Source organism: Megascapheus bottae, chromosome 24, assembly GCF_031878675.1.
Source record: "Megascapheus bottae isolate mThoBot1 chromosome 24, mThoBot2.hap1, whole genome shotgun sequence".
NCBI lineage: Eukaryota > Metazoa > Chordata > Mammalia > Rodentia > Geomyidae > Megascapheus > Megascapheus bottae.
Window position 1 is genome coordinate 24,548,923 of NC_143532.1, and position 20,268 is coordinate 24,569,190.

Here is a 20,268-nt window from a genome sequence, read left to right on the forward strand (position 1 = left end):
TTCATATCACAGCAATGGTAAGTTATAATCACATACTACAATTTAATGAATCTTAGGAACATAATGTTAAGAAAACTATAGCAATGCATACAATCTGATTCCTTGCATATATACTTCAAAAACATGTAGAACTAACATGTCACTATATGAACACAACTGGTAATACTATAATAAAAAAGGAACAGATTGACAAAACATGAAACTAAAAATGCTGGTAGCTCAGTGGAGGGAATCAAGAGGCTGAGACTGAAGAGGTCCCCAGAGGATTCCTAAGATAATCAGAATAATCTTTTTCATAAAGAGGATAATGACTAGTTTGATATCAGTATATTTTCTACTTATTGTTCTTTATACCTGAACCATCTAAAAATTTTTGGTACCAAAATATTTTGGTTCTACTTTTGTTTCGTCTTGTGGTGGTGGGCGGGAGGGGGGGAGAGTGTGCGGGGCCAGGAGCTTGAACTCAGGGAGTGGGCACTACCTCTGAGCTTTCTTGCTCAAAGTTAGCACTTTACCACTTGAGCCATACCTCCACTTTCTGGCTTTTGGTAGTGAGCGATAAGAGTTTCACAGACATCTTATCCAGGCTGGCTTCAAACCATGACCCTCAGGTCTAAGCCTTCTGGAGTATCTAGGATTAGAGGCAAGAGCCAACAGTGCCAGTACCTGGTGTATTCCAAGTGTGTGCTGTTTTTGTTTTGTTTTTTTTTTTTTGGTGGGGAGGGGGGGAGGTCATGGGACTTGAACTAGGCCTGGGTGATAGCTCTATCACCCTACCCCTGGGCCTGGTTGTTGTCCCTGAGCTCTGTAGTTCAAGGCTAACCTTGAGCCAAGCCCTACTTCCTGTTTTCTAGAGGTTATTGGAGATAAGAGTCTTAGGTCCTTTTGTGCCCAGGCTGGCTTTGAACCTCGATCCTCAGATCTCAGCCTCCTGAGTAGCTAGGATTACAGGTGTGAGCCACCGCACCCAACTTCCAAGTGTTTTTAATTAGTCTCTTCTCACCCAAGCTTTCAAACCCCTAAGCCTGACACCTGAATCCATCTATCTGAAGTTCATCTATTCCACTTCTACCATCACCTTAGTCTGGGTCATTATAATTATTCCCTTGCGTCCCAACCTCTCACCAGACTTCCCTGCCTCCCGTCTTGCCCCTCTTCAATCTACTCATGATACAGTAACAAGTGATCATATTTTTCAAGCCTAAATTTAGAACCTTCCAATGGTTTCTCTGGTATTCTTAGAAATAAATTTCTTAGCAAGATCTAGGAGATCATGGATGTAGATCCTCCCTATCCCATACCACTAACTTCTCCTTCCTTTGGCTATGGACACATTTCTTGTTTCTGAAACACATCTGTTGAACACAGCACCTGGCCCATTTCCTCTACTAGGAATGCGCTTGAAGTTATTTAACAAGTTCATTTTCAAATATACTTTCCTCAGAATCTTATCCAAACTACCTGGTAGTTGGCTTCCTACTTAGCTGTGACACCCTGTCAATTCCTTCTCAATATGTCATGACAATCTTATCTGTTGGTACACTTACTATCATGGAAATTATAAAACTAGAATATAAGTTTTACAGAAACAGTAATTTTGTTCACGTTTTCCATAGACAAATCTGTAGCACTTGGTATAACCACTAACATAAAAAAATATGTAGATTATGAAAACATATGGTTTTACTAGGTTCCTTTATCTGGAAAGAAATCTCCATATGAAAAGGCACGTGTAAATCTACCAAAAAAGAGAGTGGAAGAGTGAGCTGAACTATGGACACTCTAGACAGGCCCTGAGTACATCAGAGGCCAGCAGAGCTGAGAGTCCCCAGTGGTCCCACTACATACTCCCTAGGATTGTTAACAACTCTCCAGAACTGCTGACACAGAGGCCAAATCCTATATAAGAAAGTTACCAGAATAAGATTTTCTTGAGGGAATATCGATTAAACAAGCCTTCAAGCTCTGTGGCAAGGAAGAATTCTGAGGAAAGGAAGACTACCTGTACCCTCAAAAATAGGACTACAGACACGGAGAAAACAAAATCATATAACTGTGCTACATACAGGAAACCACACTGCAGACAGAAAGCCATAGGCTGTAAAAGCTGATGAACAATGTACCAGAAAACCTATGGCTGGAATTCTCACTGAACCACAGAAAATACACACTTTGGCACTGGCTTTAAATCCTATCCTGGAAAGAGCTGCAGTCCCCCAGACACAAAGAATAAGTACATGTGTTTGTCTTTCTTCCTATTTTGAGTCAACTGTTTTCAATGTTGTATTTAATGGGATGGCTTATATTTTTCTGTAAATCAGATGAAGGCAATTTACAATTTAACTTCTACATGTAGCACAAACCCTCACCCTATCCCATCTAATCTTGTATTTTGATCCTGAATCCCATGATCTGGGTTTTGGTATTCTTTTGAATCAAGTTCATTCCTTGCCTACAGCCTTCCTTATGTCTTATATCACTCATATTCTCCCCTATCCCAGCTCCCCAACCCAAATCTTACTTATTACCTACCTCATACATAGCAACTAGACTAAATGGACATCATTTTGTGTTTTGTGTTTTGTTTTTCATTTCCTGGCTTGTCTATCTGTTGTTTTTTCTGTTTTGTTCTTTCGTTTGTTTTCACTTTTTTTCCAGTCCTGGGCTTGAACGCAGGGCCTGAGCACTGTCCTTGAGTTTTCTCAGGCTAGAGCTCTACCACTTGAACCATAGCCCCACTCTGGCTTTTTTCTGTGTATATGGTACTAAGGAATCAAACCCGGGTCTTCATGCATGCTAGGCGAGCACTCTACCACTAGGCTACGCTCCTGGTCCTTTGCCTCCTTTTTAATATTATCTTGTTTAAGAAACATCTTAGAGGCTGGGCATGGTGGCTCACGCCTGTAATCCTAGCTACTCATGAAGCTGAGATCTGAGGATCCAGGTTCAAAGCCAGCCTGGGCACTAAAGTCCAAGAGACTCTTATCTCCAGTTAACTACTAGAAGACAGGAATGGTGCTGTGGCTCAAGGATAGAGTGGTAACCTTGAGCTGAAAAGCTCAGGGACAGCGCCCAAGCCCAGAGTTCAAGCCCCATGGTCAACAATAACAAAAATATCTTGGAGCACAAAGATACACCTTAGATTCTCTATCCATCTAAAAAGATTAGAACACTAGGATGGTTGGGCTTCATTCAATTTACCACAGAGATACAAAGCTAAGGTTTACCAGCTACAATAATCTGTGAAACCAAATTTCCTACCTATAGTAGGAAATTTCCATATATAGTATCTCCAGGTCTTAAATCAGCTGTCAACTAAAACTCAGCCTCCCACTCCATATATCACCCCTGATCCATCACCCTAGCTTAATAAATCTGTAAGAAACCACAAACTAAAAGTATAAAGGAGATTGAAAACTCAACAAATTCAGGCCCAAGATACCTAAGTCCCAGTGAAAGATCATAAATTTCATGAACAAACAAGGCAACATCTCCCTCAAAAACTATTAATTGCCACAATAAAGGAATTAAGTGACAGTAAAAAGGAAAAAAAAGTCTAAATAAGAGTTCAATAAAACAATAAGATTGGTTAGCAATATAAAAGAACAGATTTTTAAAGAACTGAACGAATTCAAAGAGGATTTAAACAAAAAGCAAGATAAAATGAAAAAATAACAAGAGAAATTAAATGAACAAAAATCTGAATGAGTTCAAGAAGGCAATGCAGGGCATAAGAAAATTCAATAAAGATGAAAACTGAAAAAAAATCAAAATCTTGAAAATGAACTCAGCTTTCCAAATAAGAAAATGCAATTGAAAGCCTTAGTAATAGAACAGAAGCTGAAAACGTGGTATCTGAGGTTGAAGATCAAGTCAAGGATATTAAAGGAACACTTACAAGATATCTTCTAAAAGGACTTGGTGAAACTTTTAGATGTAATCAAAAGACCAAAGCTTGACTTTGAAAAACTGACCTTGTCTTAAATGCCTTTCAAATACTCAACTTATGTATATTGCAGCCAAAAGCCAGTCTTATTAGCCAATGCTAGTAGAGGAAAATTAAAAGTTAAAATAACTTCTAAAAAATAAGATCAAAGCTACAAATTGTGGGAAAGACGAGGATTTAAAACTAAAGTCATCAAAAACGTATCCAAGGTACATAAGGTCATATAGGATGAAACTAAATGAAAGGGTCTCTAGGATATTGAAACAAGAGCTTTATCTTGGGTGATTGTTGTTTTTTAACATACTATGTTATTTCTCTTCTCCTTTGTTGCCCTTTGATTAATCTCATATTGTTACTGTATCTGACATTGTTACCTGGTATATTGTATACGCATTTATTTTTTTATTTAAAATAGGAAAGGGAAGGGGGGAAAACAAGATGACCGGGAGGGGTAAGGGAAGAGAAATGGGGACAAAAACATACGAAGGGGTATCAATGTCTGAGAATAATGCACCCACTATCTGGCAAATGTAACTGTAACCCCTCCATACATTACCTCTATAATAAAAAAAAGAAAAAGCAAAAAAAAAAATGTATCCAAGAAAATAATGGCAAAAAACTTCCCCAAATGTCAAGAAACAAAGTATCAATGTGTGAGGGAGATTTATAGAACAAAAGAACAAGATGCAGAAGAAACATCCCCAGCTACACTAGAGTAAAAATATTAAATACACAATAAAAATACAGGACGCTGAACAAAGGAGGGAACAAGTTACTTACAATGGTAAGCCCTTTACAATAACAGCAGATACTTGACAAATACACTAAATGCATGGAGGGCATGCAAACATATAAGTCCTGAAAGATAATTGTGAACCTACTTTACCTAGTGAAATTATACATCAAAATTCATGAAGAAATAAAAACTCTCTATGCCAAACAAAATCCAAAGGAATTTATGATAGCTAAATGAGCACTACAAAATTACTTAGGAGACTCCTACCACAGAAGAAAAGCAAAAGCAAAAAAAAAAAAAATACAAGAAAGAATGTATTTTACTAGAGAAGCAGATTATCAAAGCAGAAAGAGGAAAGAAAAACAGAATACAACAAAATGACAAGAAATACAGCATTTCTCCCAATATTACCACTGAATATTAATGGTTTAATTCTCCAATGAAAATGTTAACTGGGATCAATAAACAAGATCTAACCATTAGTTGCCTGCAGGAAGCATATCTCGTTGGCAAACAGGCTTAAAGTGTGTGTGGGGGGAGGGGAGGTGCCACAAGAAAGATGGAAAAAGACCTCCCAAATGGATACTGAGAACTAGATGAGTAGCTAGACATATCTGATAAAAGAGACTATAAGCTAAAATCAGAAGAGACACAGAAGGTCACTTCAGATTAATGAAAGGAATAATGCAAACAAAAGAAATTAGACCTTAATGGACTTAAAACTAGAGCAAAACAGCAAAAAAAAATACTACAGAAAATATTCAAGCACACAGAAACTGAACAACACACTTTTGAATGATGTGGTACAATGAAGAAATAGAAAATGCAAAGTTCCTGAAAACTAATGAAAATGAAAATATATCCTACCAAAACCTCTAGGATATAGCAAAGGAAGTATTAAAAGGAAAATTAAGAAGAAAATGTATAGTCATGAGTGTTTACAGAAAAAAGCATTCTAATAGCTGTAATGCAACTCAAACTTCTATAAAAACAGGAACAAACAAAACTTAAAACTAGTAGATGAAGAGAAATAGTAAAAAAAAAATAGGACAGAACTTGAATGAAATGTAAACTAAAAACTTACATAAAGAATCAATTACACAAGAAGTGAATTCTTTGAAAAAATAAGATGGATAGGCCTTAGCTAATTTGACAAACAAACAAACAAACAAAAACAAGGGGAAAAATACACACAAAAAAATACCAAAGCAATACAAAGAATCATGAGGTTTTACTTTGCAAACCCATACCAAAATAAGCTGGAAAATACAGTTGACCAATCAAAGCAGAACCAACAAAACAGAACCAAAACTGTACCTCCACCTGAACAAAACATCAACTCCACCTGGATCAGAGCTCAAATTAAGACCTGAAACTTCAAGTGTACTACAGGAAAATGGAACAAAATTCTAGACAATATAGGTATAGGCTATACATTTTCTGAGTAAGATTCCATATGCTCAGAGGATGAAAGTAAGAATGCACAAACAAATATGATAACAAATTAAGGAGTTTTTAAACTGCAAAATAAATAGCTATCAGAATGGGAGAAAAATCTTTGCCACTTTATAGTAACAGAATAATTCAATTAATCAAGACAGTTCTTTCAAGATGAAATACAAATGGCTAACAGACATATGAAATGTTCGACATCCTTAGCTACAGAAGAAATGCAAATCAAAATTAAGATTCCAGGGCTGGGAGTTTGGCCTAGTGGTTAAAGTGCTTGCCTAGCATGCATGAAGACCCGGGTTCGATTCCTCGGTACCACATACATAGAAAAAAGCCGGAAGTGGTGCTGAGGCTCAAGTGGTAGAGCTCTAGCCTTGAGAAAGTCCAAGGACAGTGCTCAGGCCCTGAGCTCAAGCCCAGGACTGGCAAAAAAAAAAAAAAAATTAAGATTCCATGTTACCCTGATTGAATGGCAACCGTAAAGAAAATTATACACACTGTCAAGGAGCTGAGGAAAAAGAAACCCTGTTGGTGGGAATGTAAACCAGGACAGAGCTTCCTTATGGCCTTAGTTTACCACTATCAGACATAGATCCAAAGGAGAGTAACTATGCCAAAAAGATACTTGCATACATGTTTATTGCAGCACTGTTCACAATAACTAAATGATAGAATCAGCCAAAGTGCCCAACCTCAGATGCATGTATGAAAACAATGTGAAATATTAAGGAATACTAAAGAATGTTACATAGACATAATAAAAACTAAAAAATCATGTGATTTGAAGGAAAATCACTACAATTGGAAAACATCATACTAAGTAAGATATCAGGCTCAAAAAAACAAAATGTCCTGTTTTCACTCACATGTGGCTAGGAGCCCTAAAAGAGTTACATATTCACAGCCATGTACCTATATACAGACACATACAAACACACATATATTTATATAACTACATATGGATACACACAGGATATGAATTAACTAAAAGACTACTTAGCAATCTTCCTGAGACAGGAAGAGAGAGGAGAAAAAGAATAATAGATGGTGAAGAAATTTGAAATATATAGTGAGAGGATAAGTACAGTGAAATAGTTTACAAGGAACCCTGTTGAAATTATTTTGGGAAAGTGAGAAAGGACAGTAATGGAGAGGGTGAGTTTCATAGGAATATATTGTAAAAGTTGTAGAAATGTAATCATTAAATCTTCCTGTGAATAGATAATGTAAGCTGACAAGCAAAATTAATTTTAGTTTTAAAAGAAAAACCCAATCAAAATAGTCTTTAATGAGCAAATTAACAGTAGAGATTCTCACTTAAGCAGAAGAGATTAGAACAAGCTATAACACAAATGATTGTTTTATTAATATTGGTGCATTTTGTTATGTATAATATTGTAGTTCAGCCATATTAATAATTGTCTATTATTTCCCCAAACTGCAGATGATTAAAAAAGCAATTTTTCTCTGATGAAAGCAGAAGTTAATTACAAAGAACACTAAAATTATGGATTACCTTCATCAATGTACCATGTATTTTTTGATTTGGATTGTGGTTGTGAGTCAACAGAAGACCCATTTAAGGTATAAAATAATTCAGATCTGTTTCTATTTCCAGGGTCTGAGGTAGATCCTATAGAACAAAAAAAGTTCCTTTAAAAAGTAGTCAATATTATATAAAAGGTGTTTATTTAAAGAGTAATGAATATGCATATAGTGCAAACAACTGTTCACACAACCAGCAACCAGTAGGTACACAACACATTTTTATTAGTATCTTCAACTTTTGAAAATTTGGTAACCAATGTGGCTACAATACAAAGATCTTTCTTTCACCCCTAGAGTTAATATAGGAAGAGAACTGAAACAAATGAGAGCCTGCTCAGTTTCTCATTTCTAGAGAAGTTTATTCTTAAAAGTCAAAATCACCATTCCCAAGTCTTATTTTATGAATCTGTTGGTTCACAACAATCATCCATAATAATGGGTGAGGATGTTTCAGTTGATGGAAGACTGCATATACTTCAGTGTTACACCACATAGTCTAGGGCATCAAAGTCTGTGTAAATAACATGGCTTGATGTTTATACAAAGATAAAATGGCCTAATGATGCGTTTCTCAGACTGTATCCCCATTAGTGACACACGACTGCATTTTAAAACAGTTCATTTCCAGAGATGGTCCTATTTCTGTTGGGCACAGTGGGGCATGTCTATAATCCTAGCTACTTGGCCACGGTATGCACGCCTCTCACCTCCTCAATGTGCAGAGGCACAAGTAGGATGATCACAGTGCAAACTGGGTTGAGCATTAAGCACTGTACACATAAACTGACATGCTGAATCAATAACTTTATAAAGCTATTTAAAGATATGTTTTTTTAAACGCCAGGTGAGCCAGGTGCAGTGGCTCACGTCTGTAATCTTAGCTACTCAGGAGGCTGAGATCTGAGGATCAAGGTTCAAAGCCAGCCCAGGCACTAAAGAATGTAAGACTCTTATCTCCAATTATCTCCACTAGAAAACCGGAAATGGGGCTGTGGCTCAAAGGGTAAGGTGGTAACCTTGAGCTGAAGAGCTCAGGGACAACACCCAGGCCCCAGGGGTAGGGCAGTAGCCTTGAGCTGAAGAGCTCATGGACAGTGCCCAGGCCCAGAGTTCAAGTCCCATGACCCCCCCCACACACAAAAAAAAGGATGGCAGCTCACAACTATAACCCTAGCTACTGAGGATCTTGACTCAAAGTCAGTCCAGACAGGAACTCCATGAGACTCATCTCCAATTAGCCACCAAAAGCTGAGATTAGAGCTATGGGACAATGACAAGGCCCAAGTAACAATAATTAATGAATTAACTAATTGATAAAAATAATAGCAAACACAAAAGTAATAGAGCCTGGGTTAATTCCTAGTAAGAAAGAGAAAGAGAAATTAATCTTCTAAGGCTATATATAACTAACTCATAAATTAAGTTAAATTTATTCAACACTACGGTAGAGGGGTGAAGGTGTATCTCTGTGGTAAAGTACTTGCCTGGCATACCTGAGGCCTTGGATTCAATCCCCAGCATTAAGAAAAAGAACTTTAGGGGTAGGTTGAGTTTGACTATATTCCTGAGTGGTAGAATACTTGCCTAGTATGAGTGAGCCCTGGGTTTGATTCCCAACATTGCAAAAAATGTATTTTAACTTAGAAAATGTTCAAGAGGTTTAATATTTAAACTTACAGAATTGCTGGTCATCAACTTTCTTAATTTTCTCATGTATGAAAAAATGAAGTATTTGTATGTTTTATATATCAGCATTATTAAATGCAAGTGTTAGTACAGCATGCCATAAACGTTTCCAGACTCTGCCCTGCCTTAAGTATTAACAGGCTGTGTTAGGAGAGAGCAAGTACAGTCTCCAGAACTCATTCAAAAGCCACCATTTTTTCCTTTTTACACATGATAGCTGTATACTTCATGTTTTTAACTCAGAATTGCTGTAACACAATTAACATACCCTGCTGAGTACAATGATAGCACTTTTTGTCTCAACTACTTGGGAAGCTAAGGAAGGAGTTGACTCTTGGAGTGCCCAACTCCAGGAGTTCAAACCTATCTTAGAAAATAAAGCCAAAGTAGAAAGTTTGAGCTATCATATATCTAGGGGTTAATATAATAAATACTGCTACCTATATATCCTGCAACTAATTCTAATTCTTGGGGTCTAATATTATCTGAAGTATTCTTTAAATTTCCTTTGTTCACGGGATAATTGAGGGGAAAATATTCTTTCCTTAATTAACAGTTGAGTTAAAAATTCTTAAGAATTTTTAAATGAGCTGTTGAGTTTGTTTAGCTATAAATCTACAAAGTATGTGGAAGCTAATAGAAAAAGAGGTGTGAAATTCACATTTATCATGATGACCCTTCTGAAAGAGACAAATTTTTCCTTAGCATTTTAGAATTTAATTTGTGCCCCATCTAGCTAGTAAAATACATACAATTAATCTCCAGAACACATTATCCTATATAATGTTATCTGTATGTAATTATTTTATATAGCTACAACTCTATATAATAATTATAGAATATAATTATTCTATAATATACTGTTGCAAGTAAGGGGTGTCAAAATCCAGCTGTTAGGGACCAGAGAAGACAAAAGTCTTCATAGAAAATAGCTCAATCACTAGGGTTTTGTTGTTGTTGTTGTTGTTGTTGTTGTTCATTACTTTTTTTTAAGTAGGCAAGTTTTGGTTGGTATTAAACAATGCTATCTATATAAAATTTTGGTTCATTTAATATATTTGAGAGAAAAAAGTCTGCAAAATATTAAGGCCTAATAGTTTATAACCTTTGGGGTAGGGGGAATCAGGTATTATATAAATTACCCTAGTATGCCATACCTGTAACCTTTGGCTTATTATGACTGGATGAACCTTTGTCCCCAACACCTCTTGACATAAAGGCAAGTTTGAGAGGCCTCCTTTCCTGTGTCACGCTCTCTGAAATAGTAAACATGCTTTTTAAAGATAATTCTTGTATAAAAGTAACGAAGTAAATAATGACAACAGAAACAAAGAATCCCTTTCCGACAAATAGCACAGTTCTTAGAGTTTTACAAATTACTTTTATAAATGATCAAAAACACAGAAAGAAGTATTTCAAGGGCAAAAAAAAACCTGACACTATTCTGAAAGATGTAACTTCTACAAGAAAATACACTCCAAAAAGTACAATTTGGCTACTGCTTCAAATTCTTGAACATGTAATCACATGTAGTCAATGTTACTTGATGTTTTTAAACATTACAAAGTAAACCTTATATTCTGCAACACTTCCCAAGCCAATATGCTCAGCACATATGCTGAACTAAACTTTCTTTCTCTCTTTCTTTCTTTTTCTCTCTCTCTCCTTCCTTCCTTCCTTCCTTCCTTCCTTCTTTCTTTGCTTCCTCTTTCTTTCTTTTGCTGGTCCAGGGACTTGAATTTAGGGCCCAGGCACTGTCCTTGAGCTTTCTCAAGGTTAGTGGTCTACCACTTAAGCCAGAGCACCACTTCCAGGTTTTTCTGTGTATGTGGTACTGAGGAATAGAACCCAGAGCTTCATGCATGCTAAGCAAGCACTCTACCACTAGACCATGCTCCTGGCCTCTAGACAATTGATTTTCTGCATAAAGCAAGAGCCTTTATATATTAATGTGTCTTGTGAATCTCTCAAGATGGATATAAGAAGCTTATTTAACAATATATTTTATACCACTTTACTTAGTATCTTAGAATAATACATTTCATAGAACACAGTTTAAAAAAGCATCTGGGGGGCTGGAGTTTGGCCTAGTGGTAGAGTGCTTGCCTAGTATGCACGAAGACCTGGGTTCAATTCCTCGGTACCACATACATAGAAAAAAGCCAGAAATGGTGCTGAGGCTCAAGTGGTAGAGCTCTAACCTTGAGAAAGTCCAAGGAAAGTGCTCAGGCCCTGAGCTCAAGCCCATGACTGGCAAAAAAAAAAAAAAAAAAAAAAAAAAAAGCATCTGGGTGGAAATGTGGATCCCTGTTAGGAACTAATGTTTTTGAAATGCATATTAAGAACAACAGATTATCTATACAAACACATATAAACACATATAAACAGCAAAAGCAGTAATCACACACATATTTAGAATGCAGAAAGCCAGAGACATACAATAGGGATACTTTTCAAAGAAATCACTATAAACCCCTTTGTAATCTCTTTGGCAAACTTGTTTTTGAAATAAAGCCCACTCTAAACCCTAAATTCCAGTATAATTCATGAGCTACTCATAAATACTGATCATAACGAATGTATGCCAGTCCATATAGCAAGTTTTTCTCTTGGGAAGGTCAACAACACAGACTTAAAGTTGAACATGACACTGAGGAATCATATCTGCTAGAGCTATATATCAGCAAAAATGGAAACATCCACAGTAGATTTTTGAGACAGGAAGAAAGAAACAGGAAAGTTTTTCACATTTTAAACACAAACCAAAGGCCATTAAGAAAAAGGAAACCATAAGGAATAAATCGTGTGTAAATAATGCTTGGTACATTTTTTCCATGGTTGGAGGAGGGGAATATTTTATTATCTTCAACATTTCAGAATATGACCCCGTGAAATACTTGAATAACATTTTAATTCAAAAATATTTGCTAACTATATTTTAGTAAGGGACATAGCAAAAGAAATTATTTCAAAAAGTGATATAGTAAAAGAAATACCATTATGAAGATTTTTATGATGGTATCAATCTGATAGCTATACATGTTATTTATGGTAGTTATAGAAAGGAAAATGTCTCTAGGAAAACTTCCCAAATTATAGCAGATAAACTGACTAAAGACAATGCCCACTATTAACAGTAATTAACTGCACACATATACATATTTAGGCTGGGGGTGGTGGCTCACACCTGTAATCCCAGCTATTTAGGAGGCTGAGATCTGAGGATCAATGTTCACAAAAGGCACAAAAGGACCAGAGACTCTTATCTCCAATTAGCCTCTAGAAAATGGGGAGTGGGCCTTGGCTCAAGGATAGGGCCGTAGCCTAGAGCTGAAGAGCTCAGGGATAGCACCCAGGCTGAGATCAAGCCCCGTGACCCACCAAAAAAAAAAGATATACATATTTATCATAATATATATATATATATTTAACATGGTTAGGAATCATTATATCAAAGGTGGCCAAGAGTACTCCTGCTGTGAAGGTGCAAAGGCAGTGTGCCAAACAGACAAGGGGATGAGGCCTGACATCAGTTCTGCTGCGATGCTGGAGAAGAAATCCAGAGATCAAGAATGTGAGCTGGAAGGCACTGAGAATTCAAAACCACATTACCTTCTGCCGAAGACTGTCTGGAAAGGTCAAAAGTCAACTATGATGGGCCAGGAGACCCTTGCCTACCATGCACAAGGCCCTGAGCTTCATTCCTCCAAACCACACACATAGAAAAAGCCAGAAGTGGTGCTGTGGCTCAAGTGGTAGAGCTCTAGTCTTGAGAAAGCCCAAGGACAGTGCTCAGGCCCTGAGTTGAAGCCCCAGGACTGGCAAAAAAAAAAAAAGAAATCAACTGGCCAGGAGTTTGGTCTAGTGGTAGAGTGCTTACCCAGCATGCATGAAGACCTGGCTTCAATTCCTTGGTACCACATACATAGAAAAAAGTCAGAAGTGATGCTGTGGCTCAAGTGGTAGAGCTCTAGCCTTGAGAAAGCTCAAAGACAGTGCTCAGGCCCTGAGCCCAAGCCCAGGACTGGCAAAAAAGAAAAAAAAAATCAACCATGAGGAATCCCAACAGTACTCTATGCAGATAAAGGGTCATATACCACATCTACCTTGGCTCCAGCAACTACAAACAAAAGTTACTTACTGCTTTGTAACTAACAAAGCCTTCTAGCATAAATAAAAGTTGAGTGGTACCAACTTAGAAAATTGTAAATATGGGTAGTGAACAAAGTAAGGAGTAAATTCAGTAGACACTTTTATGAGATTACATGGGTCCTGACTAGAAATATTACAAGAGACAGTAAGACAGGTCTGTCAAATCACATATACAAAGTATACACTGCAATGCTATTAATAATAAACAAGAGCTAGAAACAATCCATTCTACAGAAGAATGAATAAATTGTGATCAATCCATATGGAAGATTATTGCATAACAATAGAAAGGTATATGTAACAACATGAACACTGTGATAAACAAAAGAAACCAAACCTAAGGAATACAGAATATATACACAAAAGGACTTCATTCAAAATGATAAATCAGCAGCTTATTACTTGTTCATCTAATCAGAAACAGAAAAATCCTTTGGAGGGACTGGGAGTTTGGCCTAGTGGTAGAGTGCTGGCCTAGCATGCACAAAGACCCGGGTTCATTCCTCAGTACCACAAACATAGAAAAAAGCCGGAAGTGATGCTGAGGCTCAAGTGGTAGAGCTCTGGCTTTGAGAAAGTCCAAGGACAGTGCTCAGGCCCTGAGCTCAAGCCCAGGACTGGCAAAAAAAAAAAAATCCTTTGGAGTCTACTGGGCTGAAAGGAATGATAAGTTAGGAAATAAGTTATTATTCAAGCCAAAAGAAATATGAATTGGAATGACCTATTAAACTTAGAGATATTGATTAATTGACATCTTCAGTCACAGAGCCTAATTTAAGCCCAAATAAGAAGTTGAAGCTATATTTGCAGAAATAGGTTAAGATATTGTAAAACCTTACACTAGGCATACTACACATAGCACGTATCCAAGTATCCAAGATTAGATTAGTGGCCAAAAAAAAATACTTTACTTTATCAACTGATGCTGTATAAAATATACCTACATATAATCTTACAGAAAATATGTGATATTCTCTTTCATAAGGGCTCAGTCTCAAATAACGTAAAGTCCAGACTCTATAAACAACATGCAGGTCTATTCAGAAAAATATTCTGTATGAAAGGTATTTATCACTATCTAACAATAACAAACTAAAATACATATAGCCTTGACTCAACAGTGGTACTCCTAAAACATTATCTTATACCTATACTATATTGCCATACATAAAAATACATATACACACATACATATATATGATAAAGTTATTCATGGAACACTGTTAATAACAGAAAAAAGATGAAAGTAACTTAAATACTCATTCACAGAGAATTGACTTTAAAAGTTTATGGTATGTGCCGCAGTATGGCCTAGAGGTAGAGTGGTTACCTAGTATGCATGAAGCCCTGGGTACCACATATACAGAAAAAGCCAGAAGTGGAGCTGGGGCTCAAGTAATAGAGCGCTAGCCTTGAGAAAGTCCTGTCTTCAAGTTCCAGGACTGGCAAAAAAAAAAAAAGTTTATGGTACATTCATGATGTGAAATACAATATAATAATATAAAGTATATCATTTATATACTAATATGAAAGCATTCTATATCCACTGTTAACTTAAGAAGAAGAAGGTATAATATCCTCTTTTAGGAAGATGAAGTGGATGTATGTTTCCCTGTTTTTCCCACTAAGTAGATGTAAAAAAATCTGGACATAAGATATAAAACAAGCTGGGCACTGGTGGCTCATGCCTATAATCCTGGCTATTTGGGAGGCTAAGGCTATTTTGAGGGTCACAGTTCAAAGCTAGTCTAGTCAGGAAAGGCTATGAGACATTATTTCAAATTAACCAACTAAAAGCCAGGAGTGGAGCTATGGCTCAACATAGTAGGGTAGTAGCTTTAAGCACAAAATGCTTAGGGACAGCACCCAGGCCCGGAGTTCAAATTCCACACCCAACAACAACTCTGAAGGTGGGAAGAGAAAGTTAAGCCTGCTAAGGAATATTTGACTTAATGAATGACATGGAGGAGAGTTCCCTACATTTGCTAAATAGATGATAGATAGATAAATAGATGGTAGGTAGATAGTAGATAGAACCCAGAGTTAAGACCTACAGAAGTCAGAAACCTAGAAACAACTGTAAGCACACTAAAGAAACCTTAATAAAAGTCATCTTTCCCTAGCCAAAGAACATCAATTCTCCTAAAAGTATACACAGGTTTAATACAATTCTCATTTAAAAAAAATCTCACAGTAAAGTATATGTGAAGAGAGATTTAGAATAGCTAATAATTTTTCAAGATAAAAATAAACCAAGAAGAATCCATTTCTGCTAGCAAGACTTAGCATTTCCCTAAAGTAATCGAGTCTGTATGGGATTATCAGAGGAATATAACGCATAAATCAATGAATGGAATGGAGATGAAGAAATAAACCCACAAAAGAATGTATTACTGAAAGTCTCTCTGAGAGAGACTCAGAGAGAGAGAGACAGACAGACAGACAGAGAGAAAGAGAGAGAGAGAGAGAGAGAGAGAGAGAGAGAGAGAGAGAGAGAGAGAGAGAGAGAGAGAGAGAGAGAGAGAGAGAGAGGAAGACTAGGATGTGAATGTGAACTCAGGGTCTCAAGCTAACTAGGCAGGAGCTCAACTACTTAAGCCATCCCTCCAGCCTTCCAACTTATTTTTGATAAATGTACAAAAGCAATGTAATGGGGGAAAAACCTTTTTTAAACAAATGGTTTTTAGAACAATTAGATATCCATAAGTTCAAAATGAAAAAAGTTCGATTTAAGTTTCATTTGTCTATAAAATTAACTCAAACAGGATCATGGACTTTTCTTTAAAAAGGCATAGTAGCCCAAGCCTGTAATCTTAGTCTTTTGGGAGTCAGAGATCAATCATCCCACAACATTTAACATGAAAATTAGGATGTGAAAATATTGTATCACTTATATGCATTGCCAGTGATCATATGAGATAGTATAAGCATTATGGAGAACTGTAGGAGTTTGTTTAAAACTTAACCATGAAAATATGTCATGATCTGCAACTACACACCTGAACATTTATGTCAGAAAAGTGAAGATTTGCATTCATTCAAAAACCCACACAGAAATGTTTACACTAGAACAATATATAACCAACAAGTAAGAATGAAAAGGTGGGGGCCAGAAGTGTGGCCTAGTGGTAGAGTACTTGCCTAGCATGCACAAAGGCCTGGGTTCAATTCCTTAGTACCATATACACAGAAGTGGTATTGAGGTTCGAATGGTAGAGCACTACTAGTCTTGAGAAAGCTCAAGGACAATGCCCAGAGCTGGCAAAAAAAAAAAAAAAAAAAAAAAGAATGAAATGATGGTTGACATGATGAGCCACTGGGAAAAGTAGAAATTGAAGCTACAATAAGATGCCAATAAATATGCATGACAACTAAACTTGAAAAGAGCATAACAAGGACATAAAAGGAAATGAACTTTCTGGGAATGCAAAATACTTTAATCACTTTGGAAAGACATTGTGGTAAATTTGGGGTTACTTATAAAAATCACCTACAATAACCATTCTCATTTACATATGACTCAAAAACAATGACAGCCTATGTCCATTCAATGATTTGTATACAACTTTTCCTGACAAACAGCATTACTTCTAATAATAAAATCCTGGAAACAACCTAAATTTCCATTAGTACATGAATAGAGAAACAAGCTGGAATACTTCCATCAATAATAAGAACAGAGATGAATCAAACAGTTGAGTAAAATGAAAACAGACTTTTACAAAGTATATCATAAATTATTCTACAAATATACAATTCTGGAAAAAAATGAACAAATACACAGTGTCAGAAAGTAGATCAATAGATGTCCAAGTTGGGCAAGGATGTAGTCACCATTTTAACTGTTGTCACTGTCTCATGAATATAAACATATGCCCCAACTTACCAGTTTGCATATTTTAAATGTGCAGCCCATTGTGTCAGCTATATTGCACAAAGCTGTTTTTTTAAAGGCTCATGAAGTATAAAGGCATAAAAATATTGTATAACACAAACAAAAACAACTGGGAGATAGCAAGGAAAGGGATGACAGTGTCCAAAAAGAAATGTACTCATAGCCGGACACAGTGGCTCAAGCCTATAATCCTAGCTATTCCGGAGGCTGAGATCTGAGGATCAAAGTTCAAAGCCAGCCCGGGCACAAAAGGACCTTATCTTATCTCCAATTAACCTCTAGAAAATGGGAAGTGGGGCTTGGCTCAAGGGTAGGGTGGTAGCCTAGAGCTGAAGAGCTCAGGGACAGTGCCCAGGGCGAGTTCAAGCCACATGACCCCCCCCCACACACAAAAAAATGTACTCATTACCTGAGTTATGTAACTGTAAACCGACTGTACATCACCTATATAATAGCAATAAAAAATTAAAAATCAAATCAAATCTGCGTAAGAATGAACTGCCTAGTCTAACATGAAAAACAAAGTAGTACACTCCTAACTCCACAATTAGAAGTTTGGAAAGCAAAATATGTAACTCGCAGGTGGCACTAACTGACTAATGTAATTGTGACTTCATCACAATAACATCAAGACCCTGAACATAATGTCAAATTAAATGTTTTCAAGTTTTTAAGCCTTAGAAATAAGGAAAGAGGAGCATTTGTACAGATTCCTGCATCTTTTCAGCAAAGGTATCCAGAAGCCAACAGTAACAAGCAATTGAGAATTCTTCTTTCCTAATCTCACCAGCTGCTCAACTGTTCCAAAAAAGAATGTTTCTTAAGTACTGGAAATATTAATTTTGTCTCACAAATGATGGTAATTGGACAAAAAAAAGAAACTAAGGAACTAAAGGAAACACTATGATTCTTTTTCTCCCTTCAAGAAAAGTGTTAATGATGAGATGTAATAGGGATAAGGCGCATTCAAATAAACTAAATTAATTTTCATTTCAACAATTTTACTTCTTATAGTCTATTTGTAAGCTTTATTTTTGTTGGCAAATAAGTATAATTTATGTATTATGTTACTAAACTGGTATCATTCTTAATTAACTCCTATTCAAGGATTATGAATATCAAGCTTTAAAAGAAAGGAGAAAAAGCATTATTTTCCTTTTTCATCACTGATCTGAACCAGCAACAATGTCAATGACAATCTGAGATGCAGAAGATCCTACTGTGCCTAACAGTGCCTAACAAGGGACTCCTGTGCAGCCATTAGCTAAATTATCTCAATACTTTACAAATATTTAAATATAACATAATTAGAAATGTTCTTAGAATAGATATTACTAAAGAGGAATTCCCTGTCAGGTTACATCCAATTCAATCACAGAAAGATACGGTTGGTTTTTTTCATTTTTTTTCTCTTCTTTACTCTTTAAAGTGCTACTTCAGGACCAAGATAATTTACATTTCAAATTAAATTGTAAGGTGGAAAAATATAAAGAAAGAAAGACAGATTCACAGTGTGTTGTGGAACAGACAGGAAAAAACAGAATCAATAAACCAACTTAACAGTTCAGATATCGCTTTCTTTCTTGAGAATACTGAACTACTGATTTTTCAGTCTCCCAAAGTACTACGATGAAGTAAAATGTGGAATTCAAAGAAATGTAATTGTGGTAGATTAAAAGGATAGGTACATTCAACCTAAAATGCGATTCGGTTTTAAGCTTTCAAAAATACCCTTCAGACATTTCCTACCCAACCCCTCAAAATAAAATGAAACTTCTAAACAATATTTGATTTGTTAAATGAAGTGAAAGTACATTTCCATACATAACTGTGGAGAAATACTATTAGCCAGAATTGATCACCCTGCAAGAATACGTAAATAGTGAAGGAAAACATTTCATAAGGTTATTTCCCTTTGCCACCCAGCAAATTATCATTATAAAATTAGCATAACTCCAAAAAGTTTTTAGAACAGCATGTCTCAACTCAGCTCTGTGGACTTTGAGAACCAGACACTTCTTTGTTGTAGGGCCTCCCCTGTGCACAGCTGGTCTCTTCTCCCTAGAAACCAGTATAGATCCAGGTAGTACCTCGCCACCTCAGATATTACAAGCAAAATGTCTCCAGACATTCCAAATGTCCCCCAAGAGCAAGGTATCCCAACTTTTGACTTAGACTAAAAGGACCTCCTTTTTATAAAGGTATTATCAATATTGAAAATATAATAAATATAACATATAAATATATAACATATATAATAAATATATAACAATATATAAATGTCTTTATATTTAAAATTATAAGTGCTATAAAAGAGTAAGCTCCTACCAGTCCATTTCTCCTACCAATAATAAAGTTTGATAAAATATACAAAACAACTATTTGTAGGCACTGTTGAGTGAACTATAGCAGGGAGATTGATGAGAATCAAAAGTTAGAAGAAAGGAACAATACAAAAAAACCTGGCTGGATACTTGGCTCAAGTGATAAGAGTGCTAGCCAATTGAACAAGCAAGCTGAGAAAGTGCATGGTCCTTAGTTCAAATCCTAGTAATGGCGGGGTGGGGGGGATTTTAGAAGACGAATGTAGGCTGGGAAGATTCAGAATGGTGACGAAAGGAGGCTAGTATTGCCGATATTAAAACATAGCACAAGCTAGGCACCAGTAGCTCACTCTAGTAAGCCTAGCTACTCAGGAGACTGAGATCCGAGGATCATGGAGTCAGCCTAGGCAGGAAAGTTCCTAAAACTCCTATCTCCAATGAACTACTCAGAAAAAGCTGGAAGTGGTGCTGTGGCTCAAGCTGGTAGAGTGCTAGCTTTGAGCACAAAGATAAACACACACACACACCA

The 20,268-nt window shown here is 36.4% G+C and overlaps 1 protein-coding gene across 9 annotated transcripts in view; it reads right to left on the reverse strand.

The window, feature by feature from the left end:
* The window catches only part of Cyld (CYLD lysine 63 deubiquitinase), a 72,881-nt gene that overhangs the window by 20,294 nt on the left and 32,319 nt on the right, over nt 1–20,268 (reverse strand). For 8 of the 9 annotated variants that reach the window (XM_090357656.1, XM_090357657.1, XM_090357652.1 and 5 more), the window contains 2 exons: nt 10,526–10,624; nt 7,651–7,767 (listed from right to left, as the gene is read on the reverse strand). The exons of the other annotated variant lie outside the window; for it this stretch is intronic. In XM_090357656.1, coding sequence (XP_090213782.1) covers nt 7,651–7,767; nt 10,526–10,624 — 216 coding nt within the window. The remainder of the gene's footprint in view (nt 1–7,650; nt 7,768–10,525; nt 10,625–20,268) is intronic. 9 annotated transcript variants of the gene reach the window in all.